The sequence below is a fragment of the Procambarus clarkii genome, chromosome 5 (genome assembly GCF_040958095.1).
Source record: "Procambarus clarkii isolate CNS0578487 chromosome 5, FALCON_Pclarkii_2.0, whole genome shotgun sequence".
Classification (NCBI taxonomy): Eukaryota; Metazoa; Arthropoda; class Malacostraca; order Decapoda; family Cambaridae; genus Procambarus; species Procambarus clarkii.
Window position 1 is genome coordinate 35,296,620 of NC_091154.1, and position 20,237 is coordinate 35,316,856.

General features: G+C 47.7%; 1 protein-coding gene across 1 annotated transcript in view; it reads right to left on the reverse strand.

Annotated features, from left to right (window-relative positions):
* Positions 1–20,237, reverse strand: part of ex (FERM domain containing expanded) — a 177,632-nt gene that overhangs the window by 61,786 nt on the left and 95,609 nt on the right. Inside the window, 4 exon segments of the mRNA XM_069301090.1 lie at positions 6,161–6,241; positions 6,593–6,817; positions 9,299–9,485; positions 9,865–9,944. Of these exon segments, the coding sequence (XP_069157191.1) occupies positions 6,161–6,241; positions 6,593–6,817; positions 9,299–9,485; positions 9,865–9,944 (573 nt within the window).

Below are 20,237 nucleotides of genomic sequence, written 5' to 3' on the forward strand. Positions count from 1 at the left end.
GGCAAGTCCAGGGGGGGTGAACCAAACCTAGTTACTAGGTCAACTAGTTAAAAGGACCCTGTAACACAGCTGTAGGATTTGTGCAACATTTGTTATATATGCTTCCTGGTCCTAAACAGACAAAACTTCATCAAGATGATGTATAAAGCGCATGTCCTCTACCTAACTGAATTAAAGATGTCATGGCTAATAGAGTAACACAAACTAGGATTAATGTGAATTAGACGGCCAAAGTATTTACTGCATCACATGCGGAAGCAGCTTGGCCACTGAGCACAGTTATGATGCTACAAAGAACATGAACTCGCATACCTTCACTATACATGCGGGCCATCAATTATACATCAACACACACACAATGGGGTACATTGGCACAACAATATAAGATCACCTGCCACGAGACACGCTGTGCGCGTACACAGAGCCCTGTGCGACAGCTATGATAACATCCCAAAGACCTTGTGTTTCCGTAGCACCTAAGTGAAGGGAGCCGGGGTGTGTTGGTTTGTGGTGCGTCGAACAGTGTGAGTGCAACACACCACCACCACTGAACCAGTGCACACACTCTTAATGGCAATAGCAACTTGAAGAAATGCACCTTCAAGGTTAAACATCAACACCAGCAGATCTTCGTAAGCGAAACAAAGTGTTCCACAGTTGTGCATCGGGTTAACTCTCCGGTTCTCTCTCCTAACACTTGAGTCGCTTTTCTGACACTTTCCTAACACTGGGGGGTGCACTACCCCAGGGGGCACAACCCCGGGGGAACCCTCCCCCCAGCAACTTTCTACCGGAAGCAGCTTAAGCTTACACACCAGACCTCGCGTCACACCCTAATACTTGTTCCAGGAATTTATGTCCGGTTTGTGGTTTTTTTTTTTTTACTTTTGTTGTACATCAGCTACTCTTACAATATTATTATTATTAAATTCATGTTTTTTGTTTAAGTTTAGATTTAGGAAAAAACCTGGGTAAATACTGGTTCGGTAATAGGACTTTATTTGTAGAACCAATTACCGCGTAACGTGGTGGAAGTGGGATCCCCCGATTGTTTCAAGCGTAGGTTGGACATGTATATGAATAAGATTGGCTGGTTATAAATAGGACCTGCCTCGTATGGACCAATAGGCCTTCTGCAGTTACTTTCATTCTTATGTTTTCATGTTATTTTAATACCCCCCCCCCCCCCCCTGAGAGTATGGGAACCATATCATTGGGACATATAGAACTATGTCTAAAAAAAAATCGTTAGATTAGAATTAACTATTACCGTGATTCCATGTTTTGATTGCATAAAAATAACAATACAAATTTCACTAGCCTAGTCCAGCGTGTGTATTTGCGATTTGTCGTTTTTCTATAAATGTGACAAGATCCTTACGATCTTCTGACTTTGTGAAGTCATACTGGTACGTAATGGGACTGGTGGTGCCAGAGGTGGTTTCGACAGGCTGATGAAGGGGGTTATATGGGGTAACCCACTGGGGACCTGTAATCGTAAACAAAGGGTAAGAATTCCTGCGCTTGGCCCCATCAAACCTTCCCGTCACCACCTCCCCCAACACACTTCACGTCCCCCCCCCCCCCCACCCACAACACCTGGTAGCTGGCGACGCGACGGAATGCACGTTTCTGTTTTTAATTACAAGGAGGAAGACAGGGCGTAAAATATAGGTAAGACAACCCAATGGGGAGTCAGGAACAGTGGGCCGTCTAGGGCGAAGCTGCCTCAGGGGAGAAGCGGGAGTTTCGACCACCTTGGCAAGCCTCGTTTACGCATCTCTCCCCACCGCGTGTGGGATCAAGCTGGAGAAATGAATTGAGCATCGATTATAAATTGTCTTCATTACATTTATGGGCCACTAAAACTGTCGTGAACCCATTGTTCAATTTTAATGGGTCTCTCTCTCTCTCTTGCTCGCTCGCTCTCTCTACACGCTCTCTCTCTCTCTCTCTCTCTACACGCTCTCTCTCTCTCTCTCTCTACACTCTCTCTCTCTCTCTCTCTCTCTCTCTACACTCTCTCTCTCTCTCTCTCTACACTCTCTCTCTCTCTCTCTCTCTCTCTCTCTCTCTCTCTCTCTCTCTCTCTCTCTCTCTCTCTCTCTCTCTACACGCTCTCTCTCTCTACACGCTCTCTCTCTCTCTCTCTCTCTCTACACGCTCTCTCTCTCTCTCTACACGCTCTCTCTCTCTCTCTCTACACGCTCTCTCTCTCTACACGCTCTCTCTCTCTCTCTACACGCTCTCTCTCTCTCTCTACACGCTCTCTCTCTCTCTACACGCTCACTCTCTCTCTCTACACGCTCTCTCTCTCTCTACACGCTCTCTCTCTCCCCCGCTCGTTCTCTCTCCCACCCCACTGGTCGCCTCCCACTACGCCCTCTCCCACCTGGTTGGTCACGGACAAATATTGACACAGGAGGACCTTGGCAAAAGTACAAACTATGGGCAGGAAGATGGGGGGGGAAGAAGGGGGTGTGCAGGAGTAATAGGGGGAGCAGGAGGGGAAAGTGAGCGGAAGGAAGACGGTAGGAGGGGAGATGAAAGCAGAAGGTAGAGAAATGCGTATGTGTGAAGGTAATGGTTAGAGAATGGCCCGGGTATCCACTGTACAATAACCAGTGGCAACAACGTCACAGTACTATGACCATGCTAATGTAGTATTAGGTAAGTTACCTTACCTTACATAAGGTAAGGTAGGTACCACGCTGTCATGGCCCAACCATCTCCTCACCAATCGCACTTGACGTCAAAAATCCCCAACGGACACAAATATGATACCCTGTACATCATAGCGGCTCACAAGCCAGCCCATTCTCGCCAGCCTTCCCAACGTCAAGAAACTGTCCTATTAAAGTGCCCTACCAGAGGACCCACAAACATAAAACGGGTCAGAATGTCAATTTCACGAGCCACTACCACTTTCCAGTACGACAGTTTTTGGCCTTAGGTAAAGTGTACGTCAAAATGCGACGTGCTATAAGGGGGACGGGTTGCACAAACATTGACCTTTTCTATGCTTGGGTTGCTAGGTTAGATTAAGTTCGGATGTTACAGTACACCATTTTCTGTCCATTGTGGCTGCATGGTGACAGTCATAACATTGTCTCAATACTATCACAGTGCCATGTGACGAAACTAACGCCATGAGGTCCGCTTGCTCTCAGACTGAACAGTGTGACCCCCCAGCTCTTTCGTCACCGTACTATGCTTCAACCAGTAAATTCCAGATCAAGTTCCTATTAAAAAACAGAAGTTTTTCAATATTGTATAACGTGCGAGCGTGGAATATTGGAGATCATTGCTCTATTTTTAATCTACTACACGACTGCTGACGTGGTGGCTGTGGAGGACTGGTCTATGGTGTTGGTCACGTGGCGGGAAATGAGTTGCAAGCAGGAACACTTGCGGATATAAGCTAATGTCAGAGCACCATCATCAAAATTTACCATGAATCAGCCAGCCAGTAGAGGTGTACTTGAAGCTGGCCAAGAACATTATAACATGGGGTCTAAGACTTGTGATGGTCTACTAGAGCTACGAGACAACGTTGACAACATAGGCCTCCGTGGCTCCCAAGACGTCATGAGTGCACTCATGATGGTCAACATTACGCAGCCTATCAACGGAGATGTTGGCATCGCTAGACTCTGGAGAGGAGTCGGCACGGTTGGTTGGAGGAATGCCTGACAAAATTGTTGAACTGTGATTATAACTGGCCGCCGTGGGTCACTGGGGAAATGACCGACCTGCGCATGGCAGTACGTCACATCTGCTGCACTAAAGAGCTAAGTCTTCAGCGGTCAGTGTCTAAAATTACAATCAAAAGTATCAAATTCCATAAATATTAAAAATATACATGTAACCTTGGAACCGACTCCTCAAATGTAATATATCTAGTGTCAGAAAATCTAAGGTGCACATCATTTGTGTATTAAAATCTGTGAAACGGCAGTAGCTCTGAGGACAGTTATTCTAGCGCCCTAACTGACTGTCTGACTGACTGACTGACTGTCTCTGTCTCTCTGCTGAGAACAATGTGTCCAGACGGTGGAGGCAGCAAGAGGGTGGCGGCTGTAACAGAGACCAGTCCTGTAACCTAATGAGTGAGGCGGATTCCTCATTATTCATGGTTAAAGCAGGGCTCTCATTTTTTTCTTCCTACTTTTTGGGGGTGTGCGAGATGTTTGGTTAGCGAGGTTGATCCCTCGATGATTGAGTGACGATGGTGTGATATTTAATTCTCCTATGCGTGTTGAGGCGAGGGGGGAGGAGGGGGCTCACAGAGCCATTTAGAGTTAGGAGAAACTTGTCTTGTTACGAGTAGTTTAAGGTACAAGTGATATCAGTGTACAAAACATTTAAGCCGTCTCGGGTGGCGGCTTAGTCACTAAGGTGTTAGTGGTGAGGAAGATGCAGGGGGGGGGGGCATTATGTACTGTTGAAGGTGTGCTGTTGTGCTAAACAAAACACAACTATACCACTGATGTAGACCATCAGATACTTCCCACTTTACAAAGGTTCGCTAGGTTTAAGGTTCAAAGGTTTACGCTAAGGTTCAGCCACTGATCCAAAGTTTACCCCTGAAAACAAAAGTACTTACACAGGCATGTTACAGAAAGAAGGAAAAAAAATATGCACTGAATAAACTAAAGACACAAAAAATATTGAAAAATAAAAATACAAAATCAAATGTAATAAAAGAAAACTGATTTAAAACGTTTAGAATGGGCAGGAAGTGAGGAGCTGCGGTGGCTATGTATTTAACATATCCTTAATAAATGATAGCACATGAATGCGGAGTACGTGTACTCCCGTTACAAAATCAAACGTCTAAACTTCTAAAAGTCTAACCTCCAAGGTCTAGTACAATACATACATGTACGACAATACGTTAAGATTACGTAAATTAAACCTAGGATTGTACATATCTGGCCTAAAACTGTGTATATTATACCTAGAAGAGGTTAGGCTATTGCATTCTTTCTTATACTATCTATATATTACCAATGGATAAAAATTTCCTCTTTTTTTTTGGGGGGGGGAGGGTGGGGATGGTATCACAGTCGATATGTCCCACCATCATGGAGCTAGCACAGCAGTAGATACCTGGTTGATACCTGGTTGATACCTGGTTGATACCTGGTTGATGGGGTTCTGGGAGTTCTTCTACTCCCCAAGTAGCAGAGTGTCCTCTCCACGAGGCAGTCACGTTGTTTTTGTTTTAGATTCAGCTACTGGAAACAAAAGTTTCAAGTAGCACGGGCTATGGTGAGCCCGTAGTGGACTTACCTGGCACAGGAGCGGTGCTATAACCGAGAGACCAGGGCGGTCACGCTATGCTGGCATCTTATAGGCACCATACCTTTACTATGACGAGTCATAGAGGGGGGGGGTTGTTGTAGGTGTTGTAGGGGGGCAGTATATTGGGGGGGGGCCATGGTCTTCAAACCCCCACAACTGTAATTATTGCTTTGTTTTATCACAACCCAACATTGATTGTCTTCCTCAACCCCCCTCCCACCCCCCCCCCCTCCCACCACACACACACACACACACACACACACACACACACACACACACACACACACACACACACACACACACACACACACACCAAAAACATTATTAATCATCAATGGACGAACTGTAATAGATGAACAGGAGATAATTTATAGTATAACAAAGCCCTCCATCTTACACACACACCTAAACACGCGCATTAAACAATGAATATTCATTAAGAAATAACTCTGTACTCACATTATCCAATACAGTGTACTCGCCTTGTCTAATATACCGTGTACCCGTTTAGTAAAACCTTCCTATCAGAGCCCCAAAATAGGAACATCTACCAGTCTAGACCTATAAGGTGAGCTTCCACAAGTCTGACACCTACACCTAGACATACCGGAAAAAAATTAATTACCAGACTAAAGCGTTACGCCAATATGACTAAACAACACTTGTCTTCATAGGAGGAGACTGAGGGAACTGTGCCCAACCGTTCCCTCACCAGATTAAGCAAGAATAATGACACACAGATTAAGATATAAAAACAATGTGTAATGCGCCTGGCTCCGTCCCCAGGCGAAGACCCGGAGGTCTCCTAGGAGGCAGGAGGAGGAGAGAGAGCCGGACACCTGGGGGTACTCACCTCGAAGGACAGCTTGCCTATGGTAGACCACTGGAAGTTGGAGATGAGCTTTCTCGACGTGTGCAACTGACCCGGCTCCTCCTGAAACGCACACAGTTATAGTACACATATTTACCATGGGGGAGGGGGGTATCTCTATGCTTGCATTTTCCACTGTCGTGTAACTTCCCTTTGGGATCATAGCACGCGCATGGGCTCTTGCTTTTGAAATTTATATTCAAATACACTATTAATCCTGGTTATATTTTGGCCTAAATTATCAACGCCATCCATACTTTAAGATACACTAAACAGCTAACAAACGCGCACACCTCATTCACGCATGTAGACCCCCTTCTCATACGCACATACGTGCACCCCCTCTCACACTCACGTACATGTACCCCCCACCCCTCAACAGGCACGTGCTCCTTCACATAGTCACGCACGTACCTCATAAATATCAAGTCCCCTTGCACAGATGGCCATGACCACTTGAGGCGATGGGTCCTGCTTCTTGTACCGCAGACGGTACAGGTGGAGGTTGTGGGGTGCCTCTTGCTGCGACGCCTCCCGGATGTACTGCGCATGCGCCTCGGCCCTCGTCAGCCCCAAATTGTCGCGGTGCATATGTGGCACGTGTTCCAAGACGTAGGCCACGCCCACCCGCTCCACCAGCTGATCAAGTGTCAACAAATGCACGTGTCAAGATCTCTCCTTACTTCACCATAAAAAAATTAGCAAAATAAAAAGAGCTCTTAAATTAAGACAAAAAACAATGCGCCGATTGTCACAAACTTGAACGAGACCTATTTACTTCTCCCCAATATATAGGCAACGGCATACAATTGATAAATATGCCATAATTTTGTTCTTAAGGCATTGTTGAAGTCACACAAATGTTGCTCATGAACTGGTAACTGTATCAATTGTGGGAAACCCGACGCTCAGGTCCATTTTGGTATGCTTGTCGCATGTGCACATTTTGAGAAGTGGTGCGTAAGAGCTGGTTTTAAGGAACACAGGGCTGGGGACAGACCACCGCTCCTGTGCCAGGTAAGTCCACTACGGGCTCACCATAGCCCGTGCTACTTGGAACTTGTTCCGAGTAGCTGAATCTATAACAACAACAACAACATGGGACAGACGAACACAGGGCTGGAGACAGTCGAACACAGGACTGGGGACAGACGAACACAGGACTGGGGACAGACGAACACAGGACTGGGGACAGACGAACACAGGACTGGGGACAGACGAACACAGGACTGGGGACAGACGAACACAGGACTGGGGACAGACGAACACAGGACTGGGGACAGACGAACACAGGACTGGGGACAGACGAACACAGGACTGGGGACAGACGAACACAGGACTGGGGACAGACGAACACAGGACTGGGGACAGACGAACACAGGACTGGGGACAGACGAACACAGGACTGGGGACAGACGAACACAGGACTGGGGACAGACGAACACAGGACTGGGGACAGACGAACACAGGACTGGGGACAGACGAACACAGGACTGGGGACAGACGAACACAGGACTGGGGACAGACGAACACAGGACTGGGGACAGACGAACACAGGACTGGGGACAGACGAACACAGGACTGGGGACAGACGAACACAGGACTGGGGACAGACGAACACAGGACTGGGGACAGACGAACACAGGACTGGGGACAGACGAACACAGGACTGGGGACAGACGAACACAGGACTGGGGACAGACGAACACAGGACTGGGGACAGACGAACACAGGACTGGGGACAGACGAACACAGGACTGGGGACAGACGAACACAGGACTGGGGACAGACGAACACAGGACTGGGGACAGACGAACACAGGACTGGGGACAGACGAACACAGGACTGGGGACAGACGAACACAGGACTGGGGACAGACGAACACAGGACTGGGGACAGACGAACACAGGACTGGGGACAGACGAACACAGGACTGGGGACAGACGAACACAGGACTGGGGACAGACGAACACAGGACTGGGGACAGACGAACACAGGACTGGGGACAGACGAACACAGGACTGGGGACAGACGAACACAGGACTGGGGACAGACGAACACAGGACTGGGGACAGACGAACACAGGACTGGGGACAGACGAACACAGGACTGGGGACAGACGAACACAGGACTGGGGACAGACGAACACAGGACTGGGGACAGACGAACACAGGACTGGGGACAGACGAACACAGGACTGGGGACAGACGAACACAGGACTGGGGACAGACGAACACAGGGTTAAGTGGGATTCTGTAGGACAGTCACCTAACTGACCTGGAACATGGAATGACCAGATTTACATCATTGTCATGCAACATTTGACAACCGATTCTTTTTTAGTGAGTTGGGCTCAAGCTCCGGGTCCTCCATTCCCTCGACTTTAAGCCATCCACTAACTACCCGACCTATAATAGTCATCCGGTTGTTGGCCCTCAATCCCTAGGTTCACAGTTGGTGTTTTCTGCAAATCGTCTTCAGCTCCTGGTCCCTGATCACTGGGCTCACTCTACACAGATGGACTTCAATTGTTGAACCTAAGTTTACCTCCAAACACCTAGTTCATGCAATATTACAGGTATCTGCATATCATCATTACATCACATCATCAGGTATTACATCACTGACATAAAACAATCTAGATTATACAGTAAATAATATTGATTACGTGTTATGCTACTTTTTATGACATTATTTAATATACTGAAATTTGTGTAAACTAAATTATAAATGTAGAACCGTTTATAATGATTATGATTTGACCGATTTTATATGGATAGGTGCCAATAAATGTATTTTAATTACAGACGGACTATATTAATACATTATGGGGTTTATATAGACCAGAGGTCATCGAGAAGGGGTTTACAGATAGTCAGGGATTTATTGAATTAAATAATTTATGCTCAGTATTTTGCAACAAAGAATATTTTTTTTTTTACAGATTACCTGTACCGTAGTCCATGAGGTGACAACATCAAGGAGGTATAGAGAAAGTGAGACACAGACACGGAGAGATAATCTAACACTAACCATAAGTGTGACAGGCAAGCACTGACGATAGGATAACCCACCCAAGTCAAAAACTCTTAAACAACATACATGTAGAATAGCACTCACCCACTGCGGAAAGTAGAGGTTGGGGTCGAAGTAGTGGCCGTGGTGCTGGTCCTCGCAGAAGTCGCCAAGGTCTGCCTGGAGGGCGTAGGCGGCCAGGAGGAAGGTAGCTTCCTCGCTGATGGATTGGTTGTAGCTGAGGACGTTCTCCCGCAGCTGCAGGTAGTAGTGGAGCCGAGAGAGGCCATCTCTGGAAGCACACACACACTACACTCTAACTCTGCTGCCTTAACCCCTTAAAGAGATGTTACTGTGCCTTAAAATCGCTCAAGTGTGTGAGTTACGAGACCTTCGAAATTGAGACTCGAGTAAAGAGTTGTGAAGGGCGAACATAAGAGTCTTAAGTATAGTTCCTTCGAGTCTGAGACCAGTCTTGCAGCAAACCTCTCTAGTTTTTCAGCCTTCGTTTTGTAATGCTTAATGAATGGGGGGATAGGAGGAGGGGAGGGCGCCGGAACTGCATACTTCACCACTGTCTAGGGTTATGTGTGGGGTGTATACGTGTGTGTGTTATGAGAATCATGCACCACACGGAGGCACAAAAGTACAGAGTACGGAGGTCCACTTACCGGAGAAGGAGGTGCGTCTCAACGTAGAACTGCACTCGTAGGCGAAACTGGAGGAGGGGTTCCCCGCTGGCGTCCATGCCCTAGGTGGGGAAAACAAAGGACATAGATCAGTGTGAGGGTGGGCAGGGGTCAGTATAAGGGGGGCAGGGGTCAGTATAAGGGGCAGAGATCAGTATAAGGGGGGCAGGGGTCAGTATAATGGGGGCAGGGGTCAGTATAAGGGGGGCAGGGGTCAGTATAAGGGGGGCAGGGGTCAGTATAAGGGGGGGCAGGGGTCAGTATAAGGGGGGGCAGGGGTCAGTATATGGGGGGCAAGGGTCAGTGAAGCGTACCATAGTGTTCCTAATATAGGGACTGACATGAGGAAATAAACTTCTCCATATCAATGACCACTGATACAACCCAACTAAAGATGACAGGACGAGAGGTATGACAACTTGCACAATAAACACGCAGGAAGGAGGACAACAAGGTAAAAGCCATAGACGGCTGGGTGCAAACCTTCTGGCCTGGAAAAGAAACATACTTGAGATAAAAATATTGAGAAGGAAAACGACTAAACAGTCTTATGTATTGTACATCAGTGAAGAGAGAGAGAGAGTATTATTAACTATGATTCATAACCCCCAAGGCACCTCAGAAAATCATTCAAGAATACCGACATACACAAGAGCCTGCATAAATATCATCCAAAGACAAGGAAAAAGGTTATTACATCAAAGAGTACTGAGAGTAAATGGTGACTATACAAGAACAGATGAAGTACTCGAACTAATGTCACACGCAATAAAGGACAAATACATGATCTAAACACGAATGGGCAAAGGAAATCCATCGAAATTCAATATTAAATCTAGACCACGTGGCCAGACACAAACGAGACTCCACGCAGTTAGAAAACAGTCGCTTTTTTTTTTAAATAGCTGTTTAAAAAAAAAAAACAAGCCTGAAATTAAGACAAAATTCCCTGATATGTAAACCTTGTAATGTGATCAAGTAGAGACTGAATGGGCAGTAGACCACTTAAGATACAAAGGGAAGTTATCCCATAGAGAAGCGTCCTTGTCGCGTGCCACGTGGGAACAATCCCAGTAGCACTGTCCTGTCCCAAGGAGTAGGAACAACAACAAAAGCAGTGTTGTCCTGTCCCAAGCAGGAGGAACAACAGCAGCAGTCTTGTCCCGTCTCACGGAGGAACAGAAGCAGTGCTCTCCAAATTACCTTAAACTTTTTTTCTGTCTAACTGCAAGCTAAGAATGCCATAACAAAACATTTGACATGACTACGAACAAAGCAAAAATTTAAAAAGCTAAGAAAATATTTATAATGTATGCATCATGTTCGTGGTAAATCTGGTCACAAACGGCAGCATCTGTGAGAAACGAATTATTTTTCCGCCTCTGTATCGAAAGCAGAACTTTAACATCAAAAAGAAAATTTGCACAGCCGACATCTGTTGTGAGTGCAAGAGACAGGAGGCTCCGTCGGTCGCCCGGACCAGCCAGTGCCTCACCAGACGCGGTGGGGAGTGTGTGCATGCTGCTGCTCCATATATTACTATACCTTACCGCATACACATTGTATTGGTTTTAAATGTGTTTCTAAAAATTGCATAAATAAAGATTGGTTCAAAATAACTGAATAGAGCAGCACCCTGATTAAACCTTTTAGAAATGAAAATCTTTGGTAATAGTTACCCCATAGTCGGAGACAGGAAGCAAGTTAGGTTTATCAAATTTTAAGTTCTTTTGTTTCCATTAAAAAACAAAATAGTGTAAGCAGCTAAAAATCTTTAGGAAAAACTATTTTAATATTACCAATTGTTTTCAAACATTTCGAAATGTAAATTAAGATATTTTACAATTGTCTTGAGTCTGATAACCTGATCCTTCAAAAGCTGAACGCCGCAGCCGATCGTTAATTTGAAAATTAAACAGCTTAACCCTAACGTTTGGGGAAGGACATGGAGAAAGACAAACTGTGTAAGGCAAGACGGGAGGAATGGGCACAGGAAAAGGTAGGAATAAGAAGGTGGAAGAGCACAGAGGAAGGAAGAGCCAAAAATTCGGTAAAGAACGAAGGAACTTTCACCCATAACACACAGCAACCCGTCCTCTCAAAATAACGTCGATTTTCGTTCGTATGCGCGCTATGGCCAAAAACTGACGTAATTTGAAATGAAATCGGCTAACGAAAGTGATGTACTGTCTGTCCCGTTTTCTGTTTGGATCCTCCAGCTTAGTCTGTTAGGTTAGGAGAGGACACTTTCAATTAACGTTTTTCATGACGTTTTGAAACTTTAGGTGAATTCCCTGTCCTCCTAACCTACCAGAGGAGCCTTAACTTACTGTTTTGGAAAACAAAAATACGAAACTTATTTTCTTTTTTTTTTCAAATTACGTCAGTTTTTGGCCAAACGGGCAAACAGCTAAATTCAGACGTAAGAAACGTTTCAGGACGAAGAAACGAATTCAGACGAATTCAGACGTTGATGTAATCAGGTAAGTAAACATCAACGAGACTTTATTGAACGGAATTCATGTCTCACGAACCTACTGGAGTTTTATGATAAGGCAACTAAAATAAGATAAGACAAGACAGAGCAGGTTGGCCAGATTGAGTTTCTGGGTAAAGAATTACCTAACAGACGGGAGTCAAGAGTACCAGTGAGGGGGGGGGGCCGAGAGGTCGGACTGGTGTAGGGAAACAAGCGAAGTACCTGAAGGATCGGTGCTGGGAACCATAATATTCCTCATTTATGTAAATGACCTGTCTACAAGTGTTGAGTTTTATCTGTCGATGTTCGCAGTCCATGTGAAACTAATAAGATTTGTCACGAATGAGGATTGTAAGATTCTCCAAGATGACTTTAACAAGCTGCAGAGTTGAATCTAGATTTGACTGCTAGAGTTCAACACAAGCAAGTGTAAGGTCATGGAAATGTGAATAGGTGCCATAAGACCAAAAAGTCAGTACATGATGAAGGGAACCTACCTCCTTAAAACGACTAAAGAAAAAGACCTGGGAGTAGATATAACACTAAAATCCAGAGGCTCATATAAATAGCATAACATCAGCAGCATACTCTACACTAACGAAAGTCAGATCATCATTCAGGAACCTAAATAAGGAGCCTTTTAGATCGCTGTATACCGCCTATGTGAGACGAGTTTTAGTATGACGCCCTGTCCTCGAGCCTCCATCTTAACAAAAATGGGTAGTTAGAAAAAGTTCAGAAGATTGCAACAAGACTCGCGTCAGTAGAGCCGTGTGGTGTCAATGGGGGCCCCGTGTGGTGTCAATGGGGGCCCCGTGTGGTGTCAATGGGGGCCCCGTGTGGTGTCAATGGGGGCCCCGTGTGGTGTCAATGGGGGCCCCGTGTGGTGTCAATGGGGGCCCGTGTGGTGTCAATGGGGGCCGTGTGGTATGAGTGTGGAGAGACGAGTGGTGTGCCAGGCAAGTCATGACATATGGCTGTAGAGTGTGGGGTTATGGGCTCGAGGCCATCCAGCCAGTGTGTCGATTAGTGGGGTGTAGCGCCCAGGCCCTTCGCCTGGTGTACGAGGCGAGCAGCCCGGGGTTGAGGGGTCCGTAGCGAGGTGTAACCAGTGTACAGTACATAACTCTTAGTACATGCCCTGGGATATGATGGCTCACCACCACCTTCCTCGCCCAGGCCCGCTCCGTCAAGTCAATCGCGTAGCTGGTAGCTACCAGACTTGCGGAATGCCAGTTGGCAACCCAGTCTACCAGTATACGCAGCAACCAGATCATCCTGCCTGCTAGCGGCCAGCCACATTATAGGGTTTCGGTAGTACAGTCGGGTTCGTTCTCGATTCACAATCTTAGAATTCTGGGTTCTAATCCCTGCCGGGACAGAAATGGTTGGGCGAGTTTCCTATCACCTAATGAGTCTGTTCACCTAGCAGTAAATACGTACCCAGATGAATGCATACGTAATACAGTCAGCTTGCTGTCGGGTTACATGCTGGGGGGGGGGGTCAGTAATTCGACTTTAGGTATGGGGGGGGAGTTTCGATACAAGCTTGACATGTGTATATATCCAATGGCTGCCTGTCCCCCGACACAATGAATTATAATTATAATACTCTCCCGTCTGTAATAGTCAGGCTGGCAACCAACTAGCCAGGCTATCAAACGAGCCAGCCGGGCAACTCGCCCCAGCCACAGCAGACAGCCGGGCAACTCGCCCCAGCCACAGCAGACAGCCGGGCAACTCGCCCCAGCCACAGCAGACAGCCGGGCAACTCGCCCCAGCCACAGCAGACAGCCGGGCAACTCGCCCCAGCCACAGCAGACAGCCGGGCAACTCGCCCCAGCCACAGCAGACAGCCCTACAGTCAGTCTGCCAAGTGTGGCGGCTACCAGCTCACCTGACTTTCTGCCGCCCGCCACGTATTTCTTACACAAATGTTGGGTGTATACTCCCCTCAGCATCCATTACAATCAAGGCCGCAGGGAAGAGGGAGCGTGTGGCCGCAGGAATCTTGCGACATCTGGCACGCGTGTGTGGGCCGCCCCAGGCCACGTTCCTACTACGGTCGGGATCCTTTCCTCCCTCCCTCCCCCCCCGACCACCACCACCACCCTCCTACTACCACCACCACTACCCACCCACCTACCACCACCACTCATCTCCCTCAACCCTGCCTCCACTCCACAACATCAACCTATCTCCACCCCCCAGCCTAGACACCACTTCCACCCCAGCTTCGAAACCACCTTCACACCCCCCAAGTCATATAACTTCATTTTTTATTAACTCCAACTTTAGGGGCTTGGAGTTAATAAGCTCCAGACCCCGGAAGACACGACTATCACAAAGGCAATTTACAGAGGGAGATTCAAGAAATAGAGTACTAGCTGAAGCCATCACACTAAACAATTGGAATTAGAACAGTTTATATTATATTATATAATATTATATATATTATATATATATATATTATATATATATGTTATATATATATATATATATATATATATATATATATATATATATATATATATATATATATATATATATATAAGCACCTGCTTAAAACTATTCACCAGTCACAATAATATGACATATAATTGTAAATTTTCAATTTTGTGGGGAACAATGACCTTCACAAACCAGATCAACATGGAGTTGAGCGGAAGAGCCTCATGCCTTTCACAATTACTCACCCACTATGACAAAATCACGGAAGCATTAGAAGAAAAGCAAAATGCAGAGGTTGTATACACGTACTTTGCAAAGGCATTTCACGAATGTGACCATAGAGTGATGGTCACTTAAACTGAGATGTATTCGAGTAACGGGTAAAATAGGGGGATGGATATTCAATTTCACCGGCAAACAGAAAGTAAAGAGTAACAACCAATCAAACAAAATGAAGTACAAGCACAGTGAAAAGTTCTACACCGTAAGACGGTCCTTGCACCGCTGCTTTTTCTCATTCTCATAGCAGACAGAGATAAAAACACCTCACAGCTTCATTTCATCCTTTACAGAGGATATATAAAATCAGCATGAAAATGACTTGTCAAGAAAACATTTAAAATCTTCTAGATGATATAAGTAAAGTGTTCAATTGGACAACGGAAAATAACATGTTTAACAGTTCCTTTCATTCACCTGGGCTCTAGGAGACTCGATCTGTCGCCATATATTAATTTGATGTTTAAGTTATAAATTTTACACACTTAAATATGGTAAAAATGAACATGAACGAAATACAGGGTAAAAACAGATTTCCTCAAAGAAGGAATAACAAAGCAAATATAGCGTCAGTCAGAAATATGATTGGATGGCTTATGAGAGCCTTTAAATCCAGGAATTCCATCACAATGCGCCTACTACTAAAATCACTTATGCTGTCACGCCTTTAGTACTACTCGCTACTAACTTTCCCTTTCAGAGCAGGAGAGTGCTGAAAGAGGAAATACAGTTAACATACGACACGCATACACACAAAGCACCTTTATTACTAGGACCGTCTACAAGCTCTCAAGACGTGCTCTATCCTCACAGTAAGCATAATATTGCCGGAACAAAAGTGGACATGTTCAAGAGATAATTAGATATGTTCCTGCAACAAGTGCCAGAGCAACTGGGTGGTAGTGGGAATGTGAGCCTGTGGGGTGCTCCAACCAACAACAGCCTGTTGAACCAAGTTATCACAAATCAAGTCTGGCCTCAAGCCGGACTTGGGTAGCTGCAGAACTCCCAGGACCCATTCCAGGTATGCTCCATGTATAGCGTCATTAAATAGCATAGTTCGTCGAGCACACCCATATACAAGTCAGGCTCAGTTAAAAGTATTATTTCGTTGTCTTCATCCACCAGCAAACAAACATGCAGATTTGTTTACACCACCCGCATCATCCCCACCCCGCAAACAACAATACGACATCAACCCCATCACTCTCACCTACAACAAACAACAGTAATAACACCACCCCCCATAACACAACCACAACCCACAACAACCACTACCCACACAACAATAACACACAACAACACACCACCACATCTTCAACAGAAATCTTGTAGCCGCCATGAATGCTCTCTGGAATTTTGGTGCATAAATTAAAATAACGACCGTGGAGACCAGCCCAGGCAGCTGCCTACCTTCACCCCGTGGCCAGGCACCCCAGCCCCACGCAGCTGTATATGCCAGCCCTCGCCGTCTCCTAGCGGCTCCCCACGAAATATGCCACAAATTCTTGAACGTTTTGTCTCCGCCACGTAGATTCCTGGCAGGCCAGGTCGTACACGACACGCCCTCCTCACACTGTCACGACTACGCTCCAAACACTCCCTAAACTACAATTCAACTTTTTCATACAGAATGTCTCCTCAAAACTGTACCAAAAAAAATGCATCCTGAGCCCCACACAAGGAGGAAAACGGAGCAATTATATGATGAGGACTTGAACGTCAAATCACACACCTCATCAGGAACTGTGGGAGAGGGGAATACGAGGGTCGCTGGTGCGAGGAATGGGGTAGCTTGTGGGAGGAATGGGTAATTGATGGGGGAGGTGGGAGGGGATTTCAAGGGTACTAGGCTTGAGCCAGACCCAGCCAGGAAGAGAGTAAGGGTACTAAGGATAGCCTCATGTTACTCGAGGCGAGGCTGAGGAGAGACGAGGTACCCGCACTTCACTAGTAATTCTGATAAGACTAACATGACGCTGGCAGATAATACTAGTACTGGGAGGCAATAAATTACAAGCACTGAGAGAAGAGTCGGCCACCCCCCCCTGCGAGTGGAGTCGGCCACCCCCCCCCCCTGCGAGTGGAGTCGGCCCCCCCCTTGCGAGTGGAGTCGGCCCACCCCCCCTGCGAGTGGAGTCGCCCCCCCCCCTGCGAGTGGAGTCGGCCCACCCCCCCTGCGAGTGGAGTCGGCCCACCCCCCCCTGCGAGTGGAGTCGGCCCACCCCCCCTGCGAGTGGAGTCGGCCCACCCCCCCTGCGAGTGGAGTCGGCCCACCCCCCCTGCGAGTGGAGTCGGCCCACCCCCCCTGCGAGTGGAGTCGGCCACCCCCCCCCTGCGAGTGGAGTCGGCCCCCCCTTGCGAGTGGAGTCGGCCCACCCCCCCTGCGAGTGGAGTCGCCCCCCCCCCTGCGAGTGGAGTCGGCCCACCCCCCCTGCGAGTGGAGTCGGCCCACCCCCCCTGCGAGTGGAGTCGGCCCACCCCCCCTGCGAGTGGAGTCGGCCCAACCCCCCCTGCGAGTGGAGTCGGCCCACCCCCCCTGCGAGTGGAGTCGGCCCACCCCCCCCCCTGCGAGTGGAGTCGGCCCACCCCCCCTGCGAGTGGAGTCGGCCCACCCCCCCTGCGAGTGGAGTCGGCCCACCCCCCCTGCGAGTGGAGTCGGCCCACCCCCCCTGCGAGTGGAGTCGGCCCACCCCCCCTGCGAGTGGAGTCGGGGCCCCCCCCCCCTGCGAGCGGAGTCGGCCCACCCCCCCTGCGAGTGGAGTCGGGGCCCCCCCTACGAGTGGAGTCGGCCCCCCCCACTGCGAGTGGAGTCGGGGCCCCCCCTACGAGTGGAGTCGCCCCCCCCCCTGCGAGTGGAGTCGGGGCCCCCCCCCCTGCGAGTGGAGTCGGCCCCCCCCCCTGCGAGTGGAGTCGGCCCCCCCCCCTGCGAGTGGAGTCGGCCCCCCCCCCCCCCTGCGAGTGGAGTCGGCCCCCCCCTGCGAGTGGAGTCGGCCCCCCCCCCTGCGAGTGGAGTCGGCCCCCCCCTGCGAGTGGAGTCGGCCCCCCCCTCCTGCGAGTGGAGTCGGCCCCCCCCCCTGCGAGTGGAGTCGGCCCCCCCTGCGAGTGGAGTCGGCCCCCCCCTGCGAGTGGAGTCGCCCCCCCCCCCTCCCCTGCGAATGGAGTGGGGCCACCCCCCCCCCCCCCCCCCTTGCGAATGGAGTCGGGCCCCCACTCCCCCTGCGCATGGATTCGGGCCCCCCCCCCCGCGAGTGGATATGTATGTTTGATCAATTAATAGTTGTTTGACCATTAATATATTATCTTTTCTTTCTCTACACATCTTTCGGAGTTTTATTATTTTAAAAGGTCAAATTTTTCTACCACTAAACGCTATTCAGCATAATTAGGACCAATGTTCCGAAACTTTATAATATCCCTAGAGACGGAAGGTGAAGGCTGCTGTAATTAAATCCTGACACTTTAATGTTATCTTGTGCTTACCTGTCTTCCATGAAGGGAGGGAACTATGAGGAAAAAGCGCCAAGCCATTACTACTATATAGCACTTGGAAGGGTCACAATAAGGCATGCACGGGAGACATCTCCCGTCACGCAGGGTGCAGTCGCACCACCACAGATCTCCAGTATCAGCTCTTGATACTGGTAATGGCTCAAAAGGGCCACCACTTACAGGCTATTCATGCCCGTGCCACCTTTTGGGTGGCTTAATCTTCATCAATAAATCATCACAATAAGGATTTGGGATGGGACGGAGGGGTATGAATCCCAACTCTATAATCCCGCCTCTTTATATCTCGGTGTTTGGTGCAGCGACTTGCTGATCCGCTTGTGCCCTGTCATAACTACATTTATAACTATGAAGTAAGCCTCGTACCCGGAATATATATATGTTTCCAGTAGCGCAGTAATCAGTGCCGTTGGTTCACAACCAAAAGATGCCAGGTTTGATAACCGGGAAAGGCACACACGCTTGGCCCCGTTTCCTCTCGCCCAAGGCCTCTGTTCATCCAGCAGTAAAAGGGTACCCGTTGTGGGTTGCATCCCGGGGAGGGTCAGTCATTAGCCCTAGGGGGACCTGGAAAAGCCTAATAGGCTTCCTCGCTGCCCCTGACAATGGAAAACTTAGGAAACATGAGTTGCGACTTTTAATGATGTAATTTTTCAGTTCCTTTAATCTTTGTACTTAGTTCTGGTATCAGTCATTTGACATCTCTGATTTTTACCAACTTCTTTGCTTTAATTTTTGTCGTCGTCGTCCACGTGCAGGCGAGTGAGCGCGTATAGTTGTGTGACTTAATTAAGAGGTGCCATGCTGGTTCTGCATACTGTACTTTAGTATCTGCTTGACACAGGATGGGGTGATCTCCAGCCGGCTTGCTTTCCCAAAAGTAATGAGCTGCTTGTACTGTTAGTCCGGTCTTCTTCCTGTTCCCATCATCATTACCTTGCATTTATCGGAGCTGAAATCCAGTAGCACCTTGCTGGATAATTTTTGTAACCTGTTCAAGTCCTCTATTTTTTTTTGTGCAATCGTTCTTCTCCGTTATTCTAATCAATGGGCTTCTGGAAACACTGACGAATGTGTGTATATTTAGCTTTGCTTTCGGTGGTTGAGTTTCAGATCTTGGGTCCGCTTCTTAATCCTCATTCGAGTAGTATGAATGTATGGATGCGTGCGAGTAGGAAGGTAAGGGACTAACTAGCAAGTATTCAAGAGCACACGGCCGTAAACTACAGCACTACTAAGCGGGAACAATGTACGGTTACGATGGTGTGTATGTACATAAATATATATAAAATTTATATATTATATATACACACATCACTGATCAACAGCGTCAGCACCTTCAAATTATATTATCAAATCGCTTGAGCAACCAAAACGTACAGATCTCGTCATTAATATAACATGCATATATTTCGGTTACAAATTTGTCCGAATACCGGGAGATAGAAGGAATTTTCATTACCAAAGAGCGCACGTTATCCAACCCACCCTGACCATAAATACCACACACAAGACCCGCCCCCAACACGTGTTTCCTCAAACTTTCCACTCAGATAAACAATGCACTCCTTAGCTGGAATCAATGGAACTCTTTACGTTACTTTTGTTCTCCCTCTGAATTAATCAAGATAAGGGC